We start from the raw sequence: 20,069 nt of genomic DNA on the forward strand, positions 1-20,069 counted from the left end.
CAATGGTTCCAAATTTTTGACTTGCCACATTAATTAACTGGATAAACTATTCATTAAGCACCTACTATGTATCACATGTTGTATTAAGCACTGTGGCTACAGTAGTAAATGGAGAGAAAATAAGCGAGTACTTGTGCCTGCCTCTGCCCAAACATTCATAAAATCATCAGAGTTTCATGACTGTTTGGAAGGAAATGGGAGGTGTCAATGGTGAGGAAGAGAGAAGAGTCAAGGATGTCCAGCCGTCTGGCTGAAGCCACTGGGTAGATGATAGTACTGTTGAATAAGATGGGAAATACTTGAGAGGGATTAGGCTCTAGGGCAGTGACTCTTAGCCTTAGTTGCACATTAAAACCACTGAGGGAGCTTTTAAAAATTCTGATGCCTAGGCTGTGCTGCAGACCAATTAAAATAATTTCTGGGCTTGCAGCTTCAGCACCAGTATTTTTTAACTCTCTCTAGGTAATTCCAAGGGCAGCAAAGATTGAGGAGCACTATTTGACTTGAGAGAATGGAAGATGATTGAGTTTTGGACTCATGTTTCAGGTGCATTTCAGATGTGCGTCAATCTTCCAGGTAACTGGTATATAGGGTCAGAAGAGAGGTCAGAAGAGAGATCTGGGTTAGAGACAGAAATGTAGGAGTTACCAGCATTTCTTGTTAACTGAAGTAATGAGAGGGATGAAGATGGCTGAAGATTGAGAAGGGAGTTTCAGATTGGGCCCAGAACATACCAATGGTTAGTAGTCTGGTAGAGAAGGAAGCACGTGCAGAAACCCTAACCAATCAAACAGAAAGACTAAGCAGGACATGATAAGGCAGAAGGGAAACCAGGAGAGTACAGTGCTAGCGAAGCCATGGTAAGACAGTCTCACAGGAGGAAGTGAATCCTTATGAATGCCATTGAGAAGTCAAGCAACATGATAACAGTAAAGTCACCTTGGATCTACTGACTTGGAGGTCATTGATGATCTTATCAAGAATAGATTCAGTGCAAAGGTTGGAGCAGAATCCAGAATGCGGGTGAGTGAAGAGTGAGTTGGAACTGAGGAAGTGGGAATGGTAAGGGTAGGTACGTTTTCAGGTAGCTTGACTGGCAAGAGGAAGATGAAAGACTGAGAGGATAGAAGCTGGAGGTGGCTGTGGAGTTGCTATTTTTTTTTAAGGTAGAGGATCTACATTGTTTAAATGCTGGTAGGGAGTTGCTGGTAAAAAGAGTGAAGCTGAAGGTGTGGAAGAGACAGTAAATTGCACAGTCCTGAGAAAGTGAAAGAAGGACGTGAGCTCTAAAGCATGGGAAGTGGCACTGTTCCTCCCATCAGGTAAGACAGAAGGAGAAAATTGTGCTTTATATACCAGAGTTTGTAGATTTAGTGGTGAGAGCTTGAGGTGATTTTTCCTCTACTGCCTTATATTTTGTTTTTTATTAGAAGGCAAAGTCATTAACTGGAAGGAAGAGAAAAGAAAGGGATGTCTGAAATTTGAATAGAATAGAAAATGTTTCAGATTACCTCATGGGAAAGTAAATTAATTAGAGGAAAACACGATTTTTGGGAAACGTTGAGGGCCCGGTTAAAATTGGAGGCATGAATTTATAGTGGTACCAATACATGATTTTTATTGATTTATTTTCCTGCCAGCTGCTCAAGGCAGTGGGAGTACATGGCCCAAGGGAGGCAAATGGAGTTCTTCTAGGATTAGAATTTTGCCTGGTGGCTAGAGTAAAGGACAAAGGCATAAGGTGGTTTACAATATTGGCAAGAGAGTGATGAGAAGATGGCCTATGGGACCTGATCTGGAATTCAGAGTAGAGGACAGGAACAGTCGGAAGAGCTGATACAGGGGAAGCAGATTCAGTGTACTAGAGTTCTTGAGAAGGTTGAGAAGCAGGTATCCTGGGAGCAGATGAACAAAGAACAAGCAGGCTGGAAATTGTAGGAAATGGACATCCAAGAGTAGGATGTCTTCATGTAATACCTCAGAAGAAGATCAATTCCAGATGTTGATATGGTAGTGGTGAAACTGAGTTAAGAATGGTAGAGGTGGAAGGAAGAGGAGGTCATTGGAGTGGAGCAGCTCAAGAACCTGAGAAGTCCAAGCCCACTTGGACATTGATGTCCCCCCAGTGGTGGTGGAAGTAGAAAGGAAGACTGAATTAGGTGCTGATGTCTTCATCGAACAAGAAGCCTTGCCTGGGAGGCTAGGAGATGATAACAAGTAAGGATGGTACAGCAATTGAGATCAGGAAGATTAGTGACTCTATCCCCACCTCCTTTGGATATGTAGGTACTGCTGACACTTCCATTATTGTAGCCCACTGCCACCATATTGTCCTTTTCCTAGCGGGCTGCTAGATGGTTGACACAAACTAGAGAATCTGTAAATCGAAGGAAAAATGGAGGCTGAAAAAATTGTACTTTGATTTTTCTCCTTCTTCAATGTAAGCTTCCCTTAAAATAAAAAAATAGGAAGAGACCCAACCAAAGCTGTAAGGTGCAGGACATTTTTGTGGATTATATTTTTTAAAAGTTCTGTGTAACTGAGTTTTATGAATTACATGATTACCTTTATCTGGAGGAAAATGTCACCTTTGAAATACAAGTCATGTCTTAATAGTGGAAAGAGTGGATGCTTTATTCACTTGTCTCAAAACTCAAAACAAGTTTGTCTGGTTGTCATTTAGGCTGTTGGAGAGAAAGCAGTGAGAGATGCATTTCCGGAAGCCATTATCATAAAGCCGTCAGACATCTTTGGAAGAGAGGATAGATTCCTTAATTCTTTTGCACGTACGTATTCTTTCTTAATGGTAGAAGAGAGGGATACTGATTAACCAAGTTGAAGTTGCTCAAGCTAACAGTTTTCTCTGATTGACAGACTAAGGGTATATTTTTTCTTTCCTACTTGCCTTTTTTTCCCCTAAGTTTGTATTTTCGTAGTCAGTGTAGTCTTTGTTATATTCCATATCAAAAGAAGCAACTTAGATTAATAGAAAGAGCATAAACTTGGGAGTCAGAGACTTGAGTTTAGGTCTTGGCCCAGCTAACTCTGTGACTTGGCAAATATTTGAATATCACATGGAATACTTTCTTTATCCTAAAATCCCCTTCCTGTGTTATATGCATTGATTCTTACCCTCCTACCTACCCCCAACCCCACACAACCACTGACCTTTTTATTGTCTCTATAGTTTTGCCTTTTCCAGGATATTATGTATATAGTTAGAATCATGAGAATCATGCAGTATGTAGCCTTTTTAGGTGGACTTCTTTCACTTAGCAATATGCATTTAAGGTTCTTTCATTTCTTTTCATAGCTTGATAACTCATTTCTTTATATAGCTGAATAGTATTCCACAGTGTGGATTCCATTGTACTCGATATTGGTTTAACCAATTTAGATGTTTCTGTCTTGTTTTTCCCCCTGTTGCTTGTGTCCACCTAACATCTGTAATAATTTCTACTTAAAAAATTTGTGGTAAAATATACGTAGTATAAAATTTCCCATCTGCTATGGGCTAAATTGTGCCCCCTCATAATTCGTATGTTGAAGCCTTAACACCATTGTGAATTTATTTGGAGTTAGGGCTTTTGGAGGTAATTCAGGTTAAATGAGGCCATAAGGATGAGGTCATAATTCAGTAGGACTGGTGGCCTTATAAGAAGAGGCAAAAAGAGAGATCTCTCTCTCCCTGTGTGCACATACTGAGGAAAGGCCATATGTGAGGACACAGCAAGAAATCTGTGTCTACAAGCCAGAAAGAGAGCCCTCACCAGGAACCAAACTGGCTGGCACTTTGATCTTGAATTTGCCAGCCTCCAGATCTGTGAGAAAATACATTTTTATTGTACAAGCCACCCAGTCGATGGTATTTTGTTATGGTAGCCTGAGCAGACCAAAATAGATTTTGGTACCAAGAAGTGGGGTGCTGCTGTAACAAATACCTAAAAATGTGAACGTGCCTTTGCAACTAGGTAAAGGTAGAGGCTAGAAGAGTTTTGAGGTACCTGGTAGAAATATGGACGTTAAGGGTGATTTTTGTAAGGTCAGATGAAAATGAATAATATGTCATTGGAACTAGAGGAAAGGTGACCCATATTATAAAATGGCAAAGAAATTGGCTGACCTGTGTGTGTTCCAGTAGAAGGTAGAACTTGTGAGTGATGAAATTGTTTATTCAGCTGAGAAGATTTCTAAGTACAAAGTATTGAAGAAATGCCTTGGTTCCTCCCAACTGCTTATAATAAAATACAAAAAGAGAGAAAGATGAAATGAAGAAGGACTTGTTAAGCAAAAAGGAACTAGAACCTGAAGATTTGGAAAATTCTCAGCTTATCCATATTGCAAAAAATGCGAAAGCTTGTTTTGAAGAGAACACTAAGAGTGTGGCTGAACAACCATTTGATGAAATTGTGGATGCAACTCACAAACTAATAAACTATCTCAGCAGAAGCCAGGAATAGAGATGAGATTACATCAGCAAAGTCACCACCAGTTTGAACTAGAAGGGGCAGAATGAAAGAAGCCTGTCAGACTTCTGATATCCTGCAGGACCAGACCATAGAGCTATTTGGCGGTGAATTTGAGCTATTCTTCAAGAAAAGGGAAGAATGACCCCAAAAGTGGTTCAGAGATGTTTAGAACCACCTCTTTGGTTTCAAAGGATGGGGCCATTGCCTCACTTTAAACAGACCATATGGTCTGTGTCAGAGGCCTTGGAGGTGGGACCACCCAGAGTCTTGGAGGTACAGCTGCCTGATCCTTGAGACAGTAGCCCTCTGGAACCTTTGAGGTGTGACCGTCTGCTCAGCAGAGCTACTGGGGTGGGACTACTGCCCCAGCAGGTCCTGGAAGTTAGAACTACCGCTTCAGTGGGTCCTGAAGATGAGACTACCACCTCTGTGAATCTAGAAGGCAATGCGTCTAGGCAGAGAAGATTATTCTTGATTTTTATAGCCACCCTAATGGTTGTAAGGTGGTATTTCATTGTGTGTGTTTTTGATTAGATTCTAAAATCTAATAGAATTTACCTTGCTAAATTTTGTACTTGCTTGGGACTTGTCACCCTTTCTTCTTTCTTACGTCTTCCTTTTAGAATAGGAATGTCTGTCTTACGCCTGTCTCACCGCTGTATTTTGGAAGCACGTAACTTGTCTGGTTTCGTGTGTTCGTAGTTAGGAATTTTGCCTCAGGATGACCCATATCTTGAGTCCTATCTATATCTGATTTAGATAATATTTGGATGAGACTTTGGAGTTTAGAGTCTTAAGACTGAGACAGGATTAAGACCCTTTTAACTATTTATAAGAATACAGTTCAGTAGTAAGTTATTTACATTGTTGTACAACCAATCCCCAGAACTTTTTCTTCTTGTAAAACTGAAATTCTGTACCCCTTAAACAACTCCCTGTTCCCTCCTTCCCCCCAGCCCCTGGCAACTACCATTCTGCTTTTGGTTTCTATGAGTTTGACCACCTCATATAAGTGCAATCATCCATCATTTGTCTTTTTGTAGCTGGCTTATTTGACTTAGCATAATATGCTCAAGGTTCATCCATGTTGTACCGTGTGATGTGATTTCCTTCCTGCTGAACACTGCATAATATTCTGTTGTATGTGTTTACCACATTCTGTTTAATAAGCCGTCCATCAATGGATACTTGGGTTGCTTCCCACCTTTGGCTATTGTGAATAATGCTGCAGTGACCATGGATGTACGAAATATCCCTGATTTCAGTTATTTGTGGTACGTACTGAGAAGTGGAATTCTGTATCATGTGGTTCATCTATTTTTACTTTTTCGACAAGCTACCATAGTGTATTCCATAGTGGCTGCGCCATTTTGCATTGCCACCAATAGTGCACAAAGTTTCCAATTTCTCCAGGTCCTTGTCAACATTTGTTATTTTCTGGTTTTTTGATAATAGCCATCCTAATGGTTGTAAGGTGGTATTTCGTTGTGTGTGGTTTTTTTGTTTTTGTTTTTGAGGTTGGGTCTTGCTCTGTCACCTAGGCAGTGATACAATCGCAGCTCACTGCAGCCTTAAACTCCTGGGCTCAGGGGATACTTTGCCTCAGTTTCCTACATAGGTGGGATTACAGGTGTGTACCACCACACCTGGCTAAAAATATATAAATGTCTTTGTAGAGACAGGTCTTGCTCTCTTGCCCGGGCTGAACTCGAACTCCTGGCCTCAAGCAGTCTTTTTGCCTCAGCCTCCCAAAGTGCTGGGATTATAGGCATGGGCCACCATGCCTGGCCACAATGTGGTTTTGATTTATGTTTTCCTAATGATTAGTGACATTGAGCATCTTTTCATGTGCTTTTTGGCTACTTTATTATTTGGAGAAATGTCTATTCATGTCCTTGGCTAATTTTTAAAATTGGGTTGTTTATTTTTTGTTATCGAGTTGTAGGAGTTTATTTATTCAGAACAGTAAACGCTTATCAGACTTGTGATTTGTAAAATTTTCTCTCATTTTTTAGTTTGTCTCTTCACTCTGTTAATTGTGTTCTTTGCGGTGCAGAAGTTTTAAATTTTGATGTAGTCAGGTTTATCTATTTTTACTTTTGTTGCCTGTGCTTTTAGTATTGTATCTAAGGAGTCGTTGCCAAGTTCACTGCCATGAAGCTTTCTCCTTTTGTTTTTGTCTAAGAGTTTTAGTTTTAGCTCTTAGGTTTAGGTCTTTGATCCATTTTGACTTAGTTTGGGTATATGGTATGAGGTAAGGGTCCAATTTTATTCTTTTGCATGTGGATATCCAGTATGTTGAAAAGATTATCTTTCCCTATTGAATGGTCTTGGTGCTTTTGTTGGAAATCATTTGACCATATATGCAAGAGTTATTTTTCTCTATTCCATTGCTCTGTATGTTTGTCGTTATGCCACTGTTTTGATCACTACACTGTTTTGATTCCTGTGCCTTTGTAATAAGTTTTGAAATCAGAAAGTGTGAGACTTCCAAAAATTTGTTCTTTTTCAAGATTGTTTTGGCTGTTTAAAGGAATCCCTTTAAAGTCCATATGAATTTTAGGATGCAGTTTTCTATATTTCTGCAAAAATAAAAAGCCATTGGGATTTTGATACGGATTGCATTAAATCTGAGATTGCTTTGGGTAGAATTGACATGGGTCTTAGTCCATTTTGTGGTGCAACAAATGTTGAGTAATCTATAAAGAAGAGAAATTTATTTCTAACAGTTCAGGAGGCTGGGAATCTCAAGATCCAGGTGCTGTCATCTGGTGAGGGCCTTCTTGCTATGTGCTTACATGGTAGAAGGTGGAAGGGTAAAAGGGACAAATGCTATATCCCCACATGGCAGAAGACAAGAAGAGCAAGCTAGGTGAATGCTGCATGCAGCTTCCTTTATGAGATCCTTAATCCCATTCATGAGGGAGCACGTCTGAACTTTGGAGGGAACATATTTCAACCGTAGCGACATCCTGACAATATTAAGTCTTCCATTCCATGAACTTGGGATACCTTTCCATTTAATTGTGCCTTTAATTTCTTTCAGCAATGTTTTAGAGTTTTCAGCATATGTGTCTTTTGCCACTTTGATAAAGTTTATTTTTAAGTATTTTATTCTTTATTGTATTATTGTGAATAATTTCTACTCTTTTTTTTTGAGGCAGAGTCTCACTCTGTCACCCAGGCTGGAGTGCAGTGGCATGATCTTGGCTTACTGCAACCTCTGCCTCCTGGGTTCAAGCGATTCTCCGGCCTCAGCCTCCCAAGTAGCTGGGACTACAGGTGTGTGCCAACATGCCCAGCTAATTGTTGTATTTTTAGTAGAGATGGAGTTTCACCATATTGGCCAGGTTGGTCTCAAACTCCTGACCTTGTGATCCACCCGTCTTCGCCTCCCAAAGTGCTGGAATTACAGGCATGAGCCACTGTACCCGGCCTAATTTCTACTCTTAAATGCTTTAATAAAAAAATAAAATAAAAACTTTTTTAACCTAACATTTAAACTACTTGGGATTTGTTTTAGTTTATGGTGAGAACTAAAACATTATCTCACGTTTTTTTCAAATAGCGAAATAATTGTGCCAGCACCATATATCAACTAATATTTCCATCAGGCCCTTTTTCTGGGTTATCTGGGCTGTATCACTCATCTGTTGATACAGCAGCAGAACGCATCTAGATATTAACTAGATAGACAGCTCATCTGTTCTGTTGCCATATCAACAGATAAGTATGATAAGGAGGAAGAGTTCTGTGTTTCTCCTTAGAATAGGTGCAGCTAGAGTCCAGTCTTGGGCATGGTGATGTCTTTAGCATTGCAGAGCAGACTAGTTGTCAAGCCATTTGACCTCTATTCTTTGTTCTTCACGGTTTTAAACTGTTTGGCCTTATTATTTTCCGTGTTTGTTATCTGGAAAGCTAATGACTGCCTTTTGTAAGTGCATTTACTTCCTCAGAGTCAGCTACATTCATTATATTATTTCTATTATGCACAATAATTATGTTAATCTTAAGATTGTTGGGTCTTATAGCAACTTAAGCTTTCTCAGTATAGTTCTCATTCTTTCTTCCGCTAGATATGCGTCAGTTTGGTCCTATACCCCTTGGTTCTTTGGGCTGGAAGACAGTTAAACAACCAGTATATGTAAGTACTTGGATGAAGGGGGTCAGAAAGGGATTTTTGATGAATTCAGATTTGAGTGATCAGGTTTCTGGTTTTGTCCTAATTTAGTAACTCTGTCATTTGCTTTGTCAACTTGTGTCAGCTAGCTCCCTCTCAGTTTACTTAAGAGGTACATGCCTTCTCTGTGTCTTGTTTATTCATTTAAGAAAAAATGATTGAACTCCTAATGTGCTAGACACATCATACATGTCACATATCACTAGGGAAATAAAGATATTAACTAGATAGACACAAATTGCTGTTCTCAAATTGCTTTCAGTCTGAGGCAGATACATAAAGCAGTTATTGTACAATGTGATGAGTGCTATGATAAGGAGAGGGTTTTATGTAATTACATCAGAAGGGCACCTAATCTAGACTTGGGCATCTCAGAAGGAAGGGCGTTTAGGGTAAAACCTTAAAGATGACTAAAGGTAAGCCTGATGAAGGGAGTTGGGGAAGAGTATTGCATGCAGAGGGAACGGTATATACAGGGGCCCAGAGGTCAAAGAGCATGTTGGATTCCATGTTAGATTGAACCAAGTTTTCTCAGTAGTGGCACTATTGACATTTTGAGCCAGATAATTCTTCGTTATGGGGATTGTTGAAGGATGTTTGGCAGCATTCCTGCCCTCTAGCCACTAGACGCCAGTCACACCATCCTTCAGATGTGACAACTGAAAATGACTCCAGACAGTTTCAACTGTCCCCTGGGGGCCAAAATCACTATTACTATTTTTGAAAATCAAAATGGTAGAATATTAGCAATTCCATATGGTTCAGCCTAATAGTTTGTGATGGTTAATAAGAGAGTTGGGAGTGGTAAGAGATGAGCTTGGCAAGTTGTGGGCAAAAGCAAATCAGAAAGGCCTCAAGCTATCTGAGGATAAGTGCATTCCTACTACAGAAAATACTTGGCTGAGCCTTGGATTATACGTACTTGGAAAATACTTGGATAGCAGGGATTATTTGAGCTCTTGGGAAGACTCATTCTTTTAAGAAGCTTCTTGGGAATAGATAATGCCATTATTTTAACTTCACATTTTCTTTGTTGAGATCAGTGTGGCCCTCTTCCTTTCTCCTTCCTTCTCTCCTTTTTCCCTTCTTTCCTTTCTTTCTGTCTCTCCATCTCCTGTTCTCTCTCTTTTTCAACAATTACTTAAACATATATTATAATTTCTTATAGGTCGTAGATGTGTCCAAAGGAATTGTTAATGTAGTTAAGGATCCCGATGCCAGCGGGAAAACCTTTGCTTTCGTTGGGTAAGTGCTTAGAGTTTGAACTTAAAAATGTGCTATTATAATGAAGGAATCAATATCTACATTAGTTACTAACAGATTTATTTGTTGCACTTTTACAATATCAGAATCTCCTCATTGCTTGCATTAAATCAGAATTTGAGGGAACCTGGAATCTACTTTAATGAATGATTCTCCTGTTACCAAAGTCTGAGAACCACTGCCCTAGACTATTACATATACTTAGTCCCGTGACCCTTAGAGATGGTTTTATACTACTCCAGTGATGTTTTTAAATATAAAAGGATATTGCTGTAAATTCTAAAACACAAACAAAACACTTTCAGGGAGTGAGTATGGTTATAAAACCACATTAATTTTGATGGAGTATCACAATGACCCCAGATACTGAAAATGGGTGGTTTAGAGCGCAATTACTAGTGCTATGCAAGATTGATTATTTCTTTTTTTTTTTTTTTTTTTTTTGACAGATCCTTAAAGAAGTTTTAATGTGTTATTGGCAAGTTATTACAGCTAATTTGACAGGAGAAGAGCATAAAAACTTAAACATGCCCAGCTCTTTGCTAAAATTTGCTCTCAGAAAAAAATGGGTACAGTTAAGCTACGTGACTTATCTGAAATTACTAAATCATGTCACAGCTAAGCTTAGGACTTTTTTTGCTGAATTAACTAAAAGTCAAAAACTAAGACTTCATTTGCCAAGTTGAGAGGTATCAAATTCATCTAGTAAGTGGTTCAGAACACTGTGAATCTGTGAAACAAACTAGTGACAGTTGGCATCTGTGAAAGTGAAGGATCTGGCTCAGTAATTAAGGGATAGCCTAATTCCTAAGAAATATTTGCCTCTAGAGGAAAATGACACTTTTCTCTTTAAGCCAAGAGGCATAGAATATATTCCCAGAATTCTGAATCTATACATTGTTATGTTGCACTATTATTATTTAACAAACAATTTTTTTCAGTGTGAAAAGCTCTTGGTTTTCCATGTCAGCTAGCAGCTGTGAAACATATATCTCCTTTTCACTTCTCAGTTTGGTACATTAGCATGCAATCAGTTATATAGTCTAGGGAAGAATTACAATTCAATATATTCAATACAGGTGTCATAAAATACTAAACACAAAAGACATTATTTCTAGTGAAGAGGTACATGGACTAAGATTTCAGGGAATAAATTAGCAGAAATGGCTTTGTGAACTTTACTTGCTCCAGCTCTGGATGAGTTGCACATTTTCCTTTTTACCTTTGTCCAGCTACTATCCTCTTGTCTGGGCTCCAGTAAGTCATTCTTGTCTGGCGTAATGATGGGAAAAATAATACTAGACATTGCCGTGTAGATATTTTTCCTCTTGAAATTGTAGGTACACATCTACACATTTCTTGTCTCTTCAACTCCAGGAAAAAATCTTTGCTTTTTTCTCTGATATTTTGAGGCTAAGGCAGTGGCATAAGACTGTAATTTAACTCCTAGGTTTTTTGTAGTTATGAGTTATATTATGTTGGTCCATTCTATTTGCCATTCATTCATAAAATACCTATTGATGCACACTAATACATACACACAACTGTGATGATGAATAAACACATTCAGCAAAATCACAATGTATAAGATCAGCATAGAAAAATCAATATATACTAGTAAATGAACAATCTGAAAATAAAATTAAAAGAATTTTATTCACAGCAGCATCAAAAATAATAGAATATTTAAGTATAAATTTAGCAATTAAATTTGTTGTATTATACCTAATAAGCAACAAGACATCCCATGTTCATGGATTGGATGAGTCAGTATGATTAAAATGATAGGTTCCTTCAAATTGATCAACGAATTCAACTTAATTTTATCCAAATTCCAACAGACTTTTTTTGCAGAAGTTGATAAATTGATTCTAAATTTATATAGTAATGCAAAGACCCACAATAGACAAAACCATTAAGTTTCATAATTTGGAAACTTAACAGCTATAATTATCAAGATAATGTGGTAGTGACATAAAAATTGACATATCGATGAATTAGCCAGAATTGATAGTTCGGAAATAAATCTTTATGGACAACTGATTTTTGAAAAAGGTGGTATGGCATTTCAAAGGGGAAAGGATAGTCTTTTCAACAAATGGTTTTGGGATATCCACATTAAAAAAAGATGAACTTAGACTCCTACCTCACACTGTACATGAAAAAATTAAAATAGTTCTGACACTTCAGTGTAAAAGTTATGAAACAAGGATTGCTGGCCAGATGGCCGATTAGGAACACCTCCAGTCTGCAGCTCCCCGTGAGACTGACGCAGAAGGCGAGTGATTTCTGCATTTCCGACTGAGGTACCCGGTTCATCTCATTGGGACTGGTTGGACAGTGGGTGCAGCCCAAGGAGGGTGAACCAAAATAGGGTGGGGTGTTGTCTCACCTGGGAAGCTTAAGGGATCGGGGAACTCCCTCTCCTATCCAAGGGAAGCCATTAGGGACTGTACCATGCGCTGTGGCCCAGATACTGCGCTTTTCCCACTGTCTTTGCAATCCACAGACCAGGAGATTCACTCTGGTGCCCATACCTCCAGGGCCCTGGGTTTCGAGCACAAAACGGCAACTGGGCGGACACTGAGCTAGCCACAGGAGTTTTTTTTACCATACCCCAGTGGCACTTGTAACGCCAGTGAGACAGACCTTTCACTCACCTGGAAAGTAGGCTGAAGCCAGGTAACCAAGTGGTCTGGCTTGGCGGGTCCCACCCCCACAGAGTCCACAAGCTAAGATCCACTGGCTTGAAATTCTCGCTGCTAGTACAGCAGTCTGAGCTCGACCTGGGACGTATGAGCTTGGGAGGGAGGGGCATCTGCATTGCTGAGGCTTGAGTAGGTGGTTTTACCCTGACAGTGTAAACAGAGCCACCAGGAAGTTCAAGCTGGGCAGAGTCCACTGCAGCTCAGCAAAACCACGGTAGCCAGACCACCTCTCCAGATTCCCTCCTCTCTGGGCAGGACATCTCTGAAAAAAAGGCAGCAGCCCCAGTCAGGGACTCATAGATAAGACCCCACCATCCTGAGACAGAGCACCTGGGGGAAGGGGCAGTTGAGGGTGCAGCTTCAGTAGACTTAAACGTCTCTGCCTGGCAGCTCTGAAGAAAGCAGCAGATCTCCCAGCACAGCATTTGAGCTCTGATAAGGGACAGACTGCCTCCTCAAGTGGGTCCCTGACCCACATGTGTCCTGACTGGGAGATATGTCCCTGTAGGGGCCAACAGACACCTCATACAGGGGAAATCTGTTTGGCATCTGGCAGGTGCCTTCTGGGACGAAGCTTCCAGAGGAAGGAGCAGGCAACAATCTTTGCTGTTCTGCAACCTCTGCCAGTGATACCCTAGCAAACAGGGTCTGGAGTGGACCTCTAGCAGACCTGCAGCAGAGGGGCCTGTTAAAAGGAAAACTAACAAACAGAAAAGAATAGTATGAACATCAACAAAAAGGACATTCACTCAGAGACCCCAGCCGAAGGTCACCGACTTCAAAGGCCAAAGGTAGATAAATCCATGAAGATGGAGAGAAACCAGTGCAGAAAGTCTGAAAATTCCAAAAACCAGAAAGTCTCTTCTCCTCCAGAGGATTACAACTCCTTGCCAGCAAGGAAACAAAACTGGATGGAGAATGAATTTGATGATTTGACAGAAGTAGACATGTTCTAACCCAATGCAAGGAAGCTAAGAACCTTGAGAAAAGGTTAGATGAATTGCTAACTAGAATAACCAGTTTAGAGAAGAACATAAATGACCTGATGGAGCTGAAAACCACAGCATGGGAACTTTGTGAAGCATACACAAGTATCAATAGCCAGATTGATCAAGTGGAAGAAAGGATATCAGAGATTGAAGATCAACTCAATGAAATAAAGCGAAAATACAAGATTAGAGATAAAAGAGTGAAAAGAAATGAACAGAACCTCCAAGAAATATAGGCCTATGTGAAAAGACCAAATCTACGTTTGGTTGGTGTACCTGAAAGTTATGGGGAGAATGGAACCAGGAGCCAATTTGGATAATCCAGGAGAACTTCCCCAACCTAGCAAGGCAGGCCAACATTCAAATTCAGGAAATACAGAGAACACCACAAAGATACTCCTCGAGAAGAGCAACCACAAGACACACAATTGTCAGATTCACCATGGCTGAAATGAAGGAAAAAATATTAAGGGCAGCCAGAGAAAAAGGTCAGGTTACCCACAAAGGGAAGCCCATGAGACTAACAGTGGATGTCTCAGCAGAAACCCTCCAAGCCAGAAGAGAATGGGGGCCAATATCCAACATTCTTAAAGAAAAGAATTTTCAACCCAGGATTTCGTATCCAGCCAAACTAAGTTTCATAAGCAAAGGAGAAGTGAAATCCTTTACAGACAAGCAAATACCGAGAGAGGCCTGCCTTACAAGAAGAGTTCCCGAGGGAAGTACTAAACATGGAAAGCATCAACCAATACCAGCCACTGCAAAAACAAACCAAATTCTTAAGACCATTGACACTATGAGGAAACTGCATCAATTCATGTGCAAAACAACCAGCTAGCATCATAATGACAGGATCAAATTCACACATAACAATATTAACCTTAAATGGAAACGGGCTAAATGGCCCATTTAAAAGACACAGACTGACAAATTGGAGAAAGGGTCAAGACTCATCAATTTGCTGTATTGAGGAGACCCATTTCATGTGCAAAGACACACATAGGCTCAAAATAAAGGGATGGAGGAATATTTACCAAACAAATGGAAAGCAAAAAAAAAAAAAAAAGAGTCGCAATCCTAGTCTGATAAAACAGACTTTAAACCAACAAAGATCAAAAGAGACAAGGGCATTACGTAATGGTAAAGGGATCAATGCAACAAGATGAGCTAACTATCCTGAATATATATGCACCCAATACAGGAGCACCCTGATTCAAAAATCAAGTTCTTAGAGACCTACAAAGAGACTTAGACTCCCACACAATGAAAGTGGGAGACTTTAACACCCCACTGTCAATATTAGAAGGATCAACGAGACAGAAAATTAACAAGGATATCCAGGACTTGAACTCAGCTCTGGAGCAAGCGGATCTAATAGACATCTACAGAACTCTTCACCCCAAATCAACAGAATATAATTTATTCTCAGCGCCACATCGCACTTATTCTAAAATTGGCCACATAATCGGAAGTAAAATACTCCTCAGCAAATGCAAAAGAACAGAAATGACAGTCTCTCAGACCACAGTGCAATCAAATTAGAACTCAGGATTAAGGAACTCACTCAAAACTGCACAACTACATGGAAACTGAACCACCTGCTCCTGAATGACTGCTGGGTAAATAACGAAATGAAGGCAGAAATAAAGATGTTCTTTGAAACCAATGAGAACAATGACACAATGTTCCAGAATCTCTGGGACACATTTAAAACAGTGTGTAGAGGGAAATGTATTGTACTAAATGCCCACAAGAGAAAGCAGGAAAGATCTCAAATCAACACCCTAACATCACATTTAAAAACTAGAGAAGCAGGAGCAAACAAATTTAAAAACTAGCAGAAGGCAAGAAATAGCTAAGATCAGAGCAGAACCAAAGGAGATAGAGACACGAAAAACCTTTGAAAAAATCAATGAGTCCAGGAGCTGGGTTTTTTTGTTTTTTTGTTTTGTTTTGTTTTGTTTTAACAACATAGGTAGACTGCTAGCCAGACTAATAAAGAAGAAAAGAGAAAAGAATCAAATAGATGCAATAAAAAATGATAAAGGGGATTTCACCACCGATCCCACAGAAGTACAAAGTACCATCAGAGAATACTATAAACACCTCTATGCAAATAAACTAGGAAGTCTAGAAGAAATGAATAAGTTCCTGGACACATATACCCTCCCAAGACTAAACCAGGAAGAAGTTGAATCCCTTAATATACCTATAACAAGTTCTGAAATTGAGGTAGCAATTAATAGCTTACCAACCAAAAAAAAAGTCCAGGACCAGATGGATTCACAGCTGAATTATTCCAGAGGTACAAAGAGGAGCTGGTACCATTCCTTCTGAAACTATTCCAATCAATAGAAAAAGAGGGAATCCTCCCTAACTCATTTTTGGCCAGCATCATCCTAATACCAAAACCTGGCAGAGACATAACAAAAAAAGAAAATTTCAGGCCAGTATCCCTGAAGAACATTGATGCAAAAATCCTCAATAAAATACTGGCAAACTGAATCCAGCAGCACATCAAAAAGCTTATCCAGCATGATCAAGTCGGCTTCATCTGGGGATAAAAGGCTGGTTCAACATACGCAAATCAATAAATGTAATCCATCACGTAAACAGAACCAATGACAAAAACCATATGAATATCTCAATAGTTGCAGAAAAGGCCTTTGACAAAATTCAGCAGCGCTTCATGCTAAAAACCCTCAATAAACTAGGTATTGATGGACCCTATCTCAAAATAATAAGAGCTATTTATGACAGACCCACAGCCAATATCATACTGAATGGGCAAAAACTGGAAGCATTCCCTTTGAAAATCGGCACAAGACAAGGATGCCCTCTCTCGCCACTCGTGTTTAACATAGTATTGGAAGTTCTGGCCAGGACAATTAGGCAAGATAAAGAAATAATGGGTATTCAATTAGGAAAAGAGGAAGTCAAATTGTCTCTGTTTTCAGATGACGTGATTGTATATTTAGAAAACCCCATCCTCTCAGCCCCAAATCTCCTTAAACTGATAAGCAACTTCAGCAAAGTCTCGAGATACAAACTCAATGTGCAGAAACCACAAGCATTCCCATACACCAATAACAGACAAACCATGAGTGAACCAAATCATGAGTGAACTCCCATTCACAATTGCTACAAAGAATAAAATATCTAGGAATCCAACTTACAAGGGATGTGAAGGACCTCTTCAAGGAGAACTACCAACCACTGCTCAAGGAAATAAGAGAGGGCAGAAACAAATGGAAAAACATTCCATACTCGTGGATAGGAAGAATCAATATCATGAAAATGGACATACTGCCCAAAGTAATTTATAGATTCAGTGCTATCGCCATCAAACTTCCATTGACTTTCTTCACAGAATTGGAAAAAAACTACTTTAAAGTTCATATGGAACCAAAAAAGGGCCCACATAGCCAAGACAATCCTAAGCCAAAAGAACAAAGCTGGAGGCATCATACTACCTGACTTCAAACTGTACTATAAGGCTACGGTAACCAAAACAGCATGGTACTGGTACCAAAAGAGGTATATAGACCAATGGAACAGAACAGAGGCCTCAGAAATATGCCTACATCCATCTGTAGATCCATCATCTACAACCATCTGATCTTTGACAAATCTGACAAAAACAAGCAATGAGAAAATGATTCTCCATTTACTAAATGATGTTGGGAAAACTGGGTAGCCATATGCAGAAAGCTGAAACTGGATCCCTTCCTTACATCTGATAAAAAAATTAACTCAAGATGGATTAAAGACTTAAACATAAGACCTAAAACCATAAAAACCCTAGAAGAAAAGCTAGGCAATACCATTCAGGACATGGGCATTGGCAAAGACTTCATGACTGAAACACGAAAAGCAATGGCAACAAAAGCCAAAATAGACAAATGGGATCTAATTAAATTAAAGGGCTTCTGCGCAGCAAAAGAAACTATCATCAGAGTGAACAGGCAATCTACAGAATGGGAGAAAATTTTTGCAATCTATCCCTCTGAAAAAGGGCTAATATTCAGAATCTACAAAGAACTTAAACAGATTTACAAGAAAAATCTCCATAAAAAAGTGGGTGAAGGATATGAACAGACACTTCTCAAAAGAAGACATTTATGCAGCTCAACACACATATGAAAAAAGCTCATCGTCACTGGTCTTTAGAGAAATGCAAATCAAAACCACAGTGAGATACCATCTCACGTCAGTTAGGATGGCGATCATTAAAAAGCCAGGAAACAACAGATGCTAGAGAGGATGTGGAGAAATAGTGATGCTTTTACACTGTTGGTGGAAGTGTAAATTATTTAGTTCAACCATTGTGGAAGACAGTGTGGCAATTCCTCAAGGATTTCGAAGTAGAAATACCATTTGACCCAGCAATCCCATTACTGAGTATATATACCCAAAGGATTATAAATCATTCTGCTATAAAGACACATGCACACGTATGTTTATTGCAGCACCATTCACAATAGCAAAGACTTGGAACCAACCCAAATGACCATCAATGATAGACTGGATAAAAGAAAATGTGGCACATATACACCATGGAATACTATGCAGCCAGTATACAGAAAAGGATGAGTTCATGTCCTTTGCAGGGACATGGATGAAGCTGGAAACCATCATTTTAAGCAAACTCACACAAGAACAGAAAACCAAACACCGTATGTTCTCGCTCATAAATGGGAGTTGAACAACAAGAACACATGGACACAGGGAGGTGAACATCACACACCAGGGCCTGCCAGAAGTGGGGGGCTAGAGGAGGGATAGCATTAGGAGAAATACCTAATGTAGATGACAGGTTGATGGGTGCAGCAAACCACCATGGCACATGTATACCTATGTAACAAACCTGTACATTCTGCACGTGTACCCCAGAAGTTAAAGTAAAATTTAAAAAATTTTTCAATTGGTAAAAATGTAAAAAGAAAAAGAGTTATAAAACTATAATAATTTTGGAAGGAAAATAGAAAATCTTCTAGGACCTTGGGTTCTAGAAGATTTTTAGCGATGGCATCAAAAGCATATTTCATAAAATAAAAAATAATTGGATACATTAGACTTCACCAAAATTAAAGCTCTTGTGTTTCAAAAGACACCATTAAGAAAATGAAAAAACAAGTCACAGATTGGGGGAAAATATTTGTTAATTACATATCTGATAAAGGACTACTATCCAGAATATACAAAGAACTCTTAGAACTCAGTGAGCAGATGATCCATTTTTTTAATATGAGCAAAAGACATGAATAGGCATATCAGCACAGCAGATGTACTTAATCGCTAAAAAGCACATGAAAAGATGCTCCATATCGTTAGTCATTACGGAAAATGCAAATCAAAACCATTACGAGATACCAGTTCACAGAGAGAATAACAAATGTTGATGAAGACATGGAGTAATAGGAACCTTCATACATTGCTGGTAGGGGTGTAAAATTGTATAGCCACTTTAGAAAACAGTTTGGCGTTCGGCATCTTCTTAAAAAGTTAGCATAAATTTACTATATAGCCTCTTGGTTTTACTCCTAGGTATTTACCCAAAAGAAGTGAAAATGTGTCTACACAAAGATTAGCGCTTAGATTTTCATAGCAGCATTATCATAAATGCTAAAAATTGGAAACATCCCTCATACTCATCAACTGATGAAAGGAGAAATAAAACATAGTAGCATTCCCATATAATAGAAGTTCAACAGTAAAAGGAATGAAATATTGACACATTACATGTATGAACCTCAAAAACATAGTAAATGAAAGAAGCTAGATGCAGAAGATCACATGTTCATATTCCATTTATATGAAGTATCTATAAAAGGCAAATGTAAGTAGATTAGTGATTGCCTGAGCCTAGGAGTAAAATCCAGGATTAAATGGCTGTGGAGGATCTTACTAGAGTAAGAAAAATATTCTAAAACTGGATTATGGTAATGATTGTGTAACTTGGTAAATGTATGAAAAATCATTGAATTATATGCTTAAAATGGATGAATTCTAATGTGCGTAAATTATGCCACAATAGTGAATAGCATGGGTAAGATTTCTGCCTTTGTGGAGCTTATAGCTTAGTGATGAGATGCATAAGTAATAATTAAGCAAAATAATTTAAATAAATGACCAAAAAGGAAAGTCCAGTGAATTGGAAAGAAAACCAGAAGGAGGGAGTTGGTAACTATATTGGGTGCTGCCAGAGATTGATTGAGTGACAGTACAGAGATTCATGGTCATCTTAATGACCTCATTTGAACATTGGGCAAAGGGCAGTTTGGATTGCAGTGGGCTTTGAAGGGCAGGATAGGAAGTGGAGGCAACAGTTAGGTAACTGTTTGGAGAAGTTTCCCTGTAAAAGGGAGCAAAGGAAAGCAGTAAAGAGAAGGCTATGAAACATGAATGTCTTGTCAAGGGAGGTACCACCCTGGATTTGGAAGATTATACATCTTGTTTA

At 39.1% G+C, this 20,069-nt stretch overlaps 1 protein-coding gene across 1 annotated transcript in view; it reads left to right on the forward strand.

Moving 5' to 3' along the window:
- The window catches only part of NDUFA9 (NADH:ubiquinone oxidoreductase subunit A9), a 39,490-nt gene that overhangs the window by 11,562 nt on the left and 7,859 nt on the right, over positions 1 to 20,069 (forward strand). Inside the window, exons 6-8 of the mRNA XM_023232403.3 lie at positions 2,684 to 2,786; positions 8,546 to 8,613; positions 9,818 to 9,894. Of these exons, the coding sequence (XP_023088171.1) occupies positions 2,684 to 2,786; positions 8,546 to 8,613; positions 9,818 to 9,894 (248 nt within the window). The remainder of the gene's footprint in view (positions 1 to 2,683; positions 2,787 to 8,545; positions 8,614 to 9,817; positions 9,895 to 20,069) is intronic.

This window comes from Piliocolobus tephrosceles, chromosome 10 (assembly GCF_002776525.5).
Source record: "Piliocolobus tephrosceles isolate RC106 chromosome 10, ASM277652v3, whole genome shotgun sequence".
Taxonomy (NCBI): Eukaryota; Metazoa; Chordata; class Mammalia; order Primates; family Cercopithecidae; genus Piliocolobus; species Piliocolobus tephrosceles.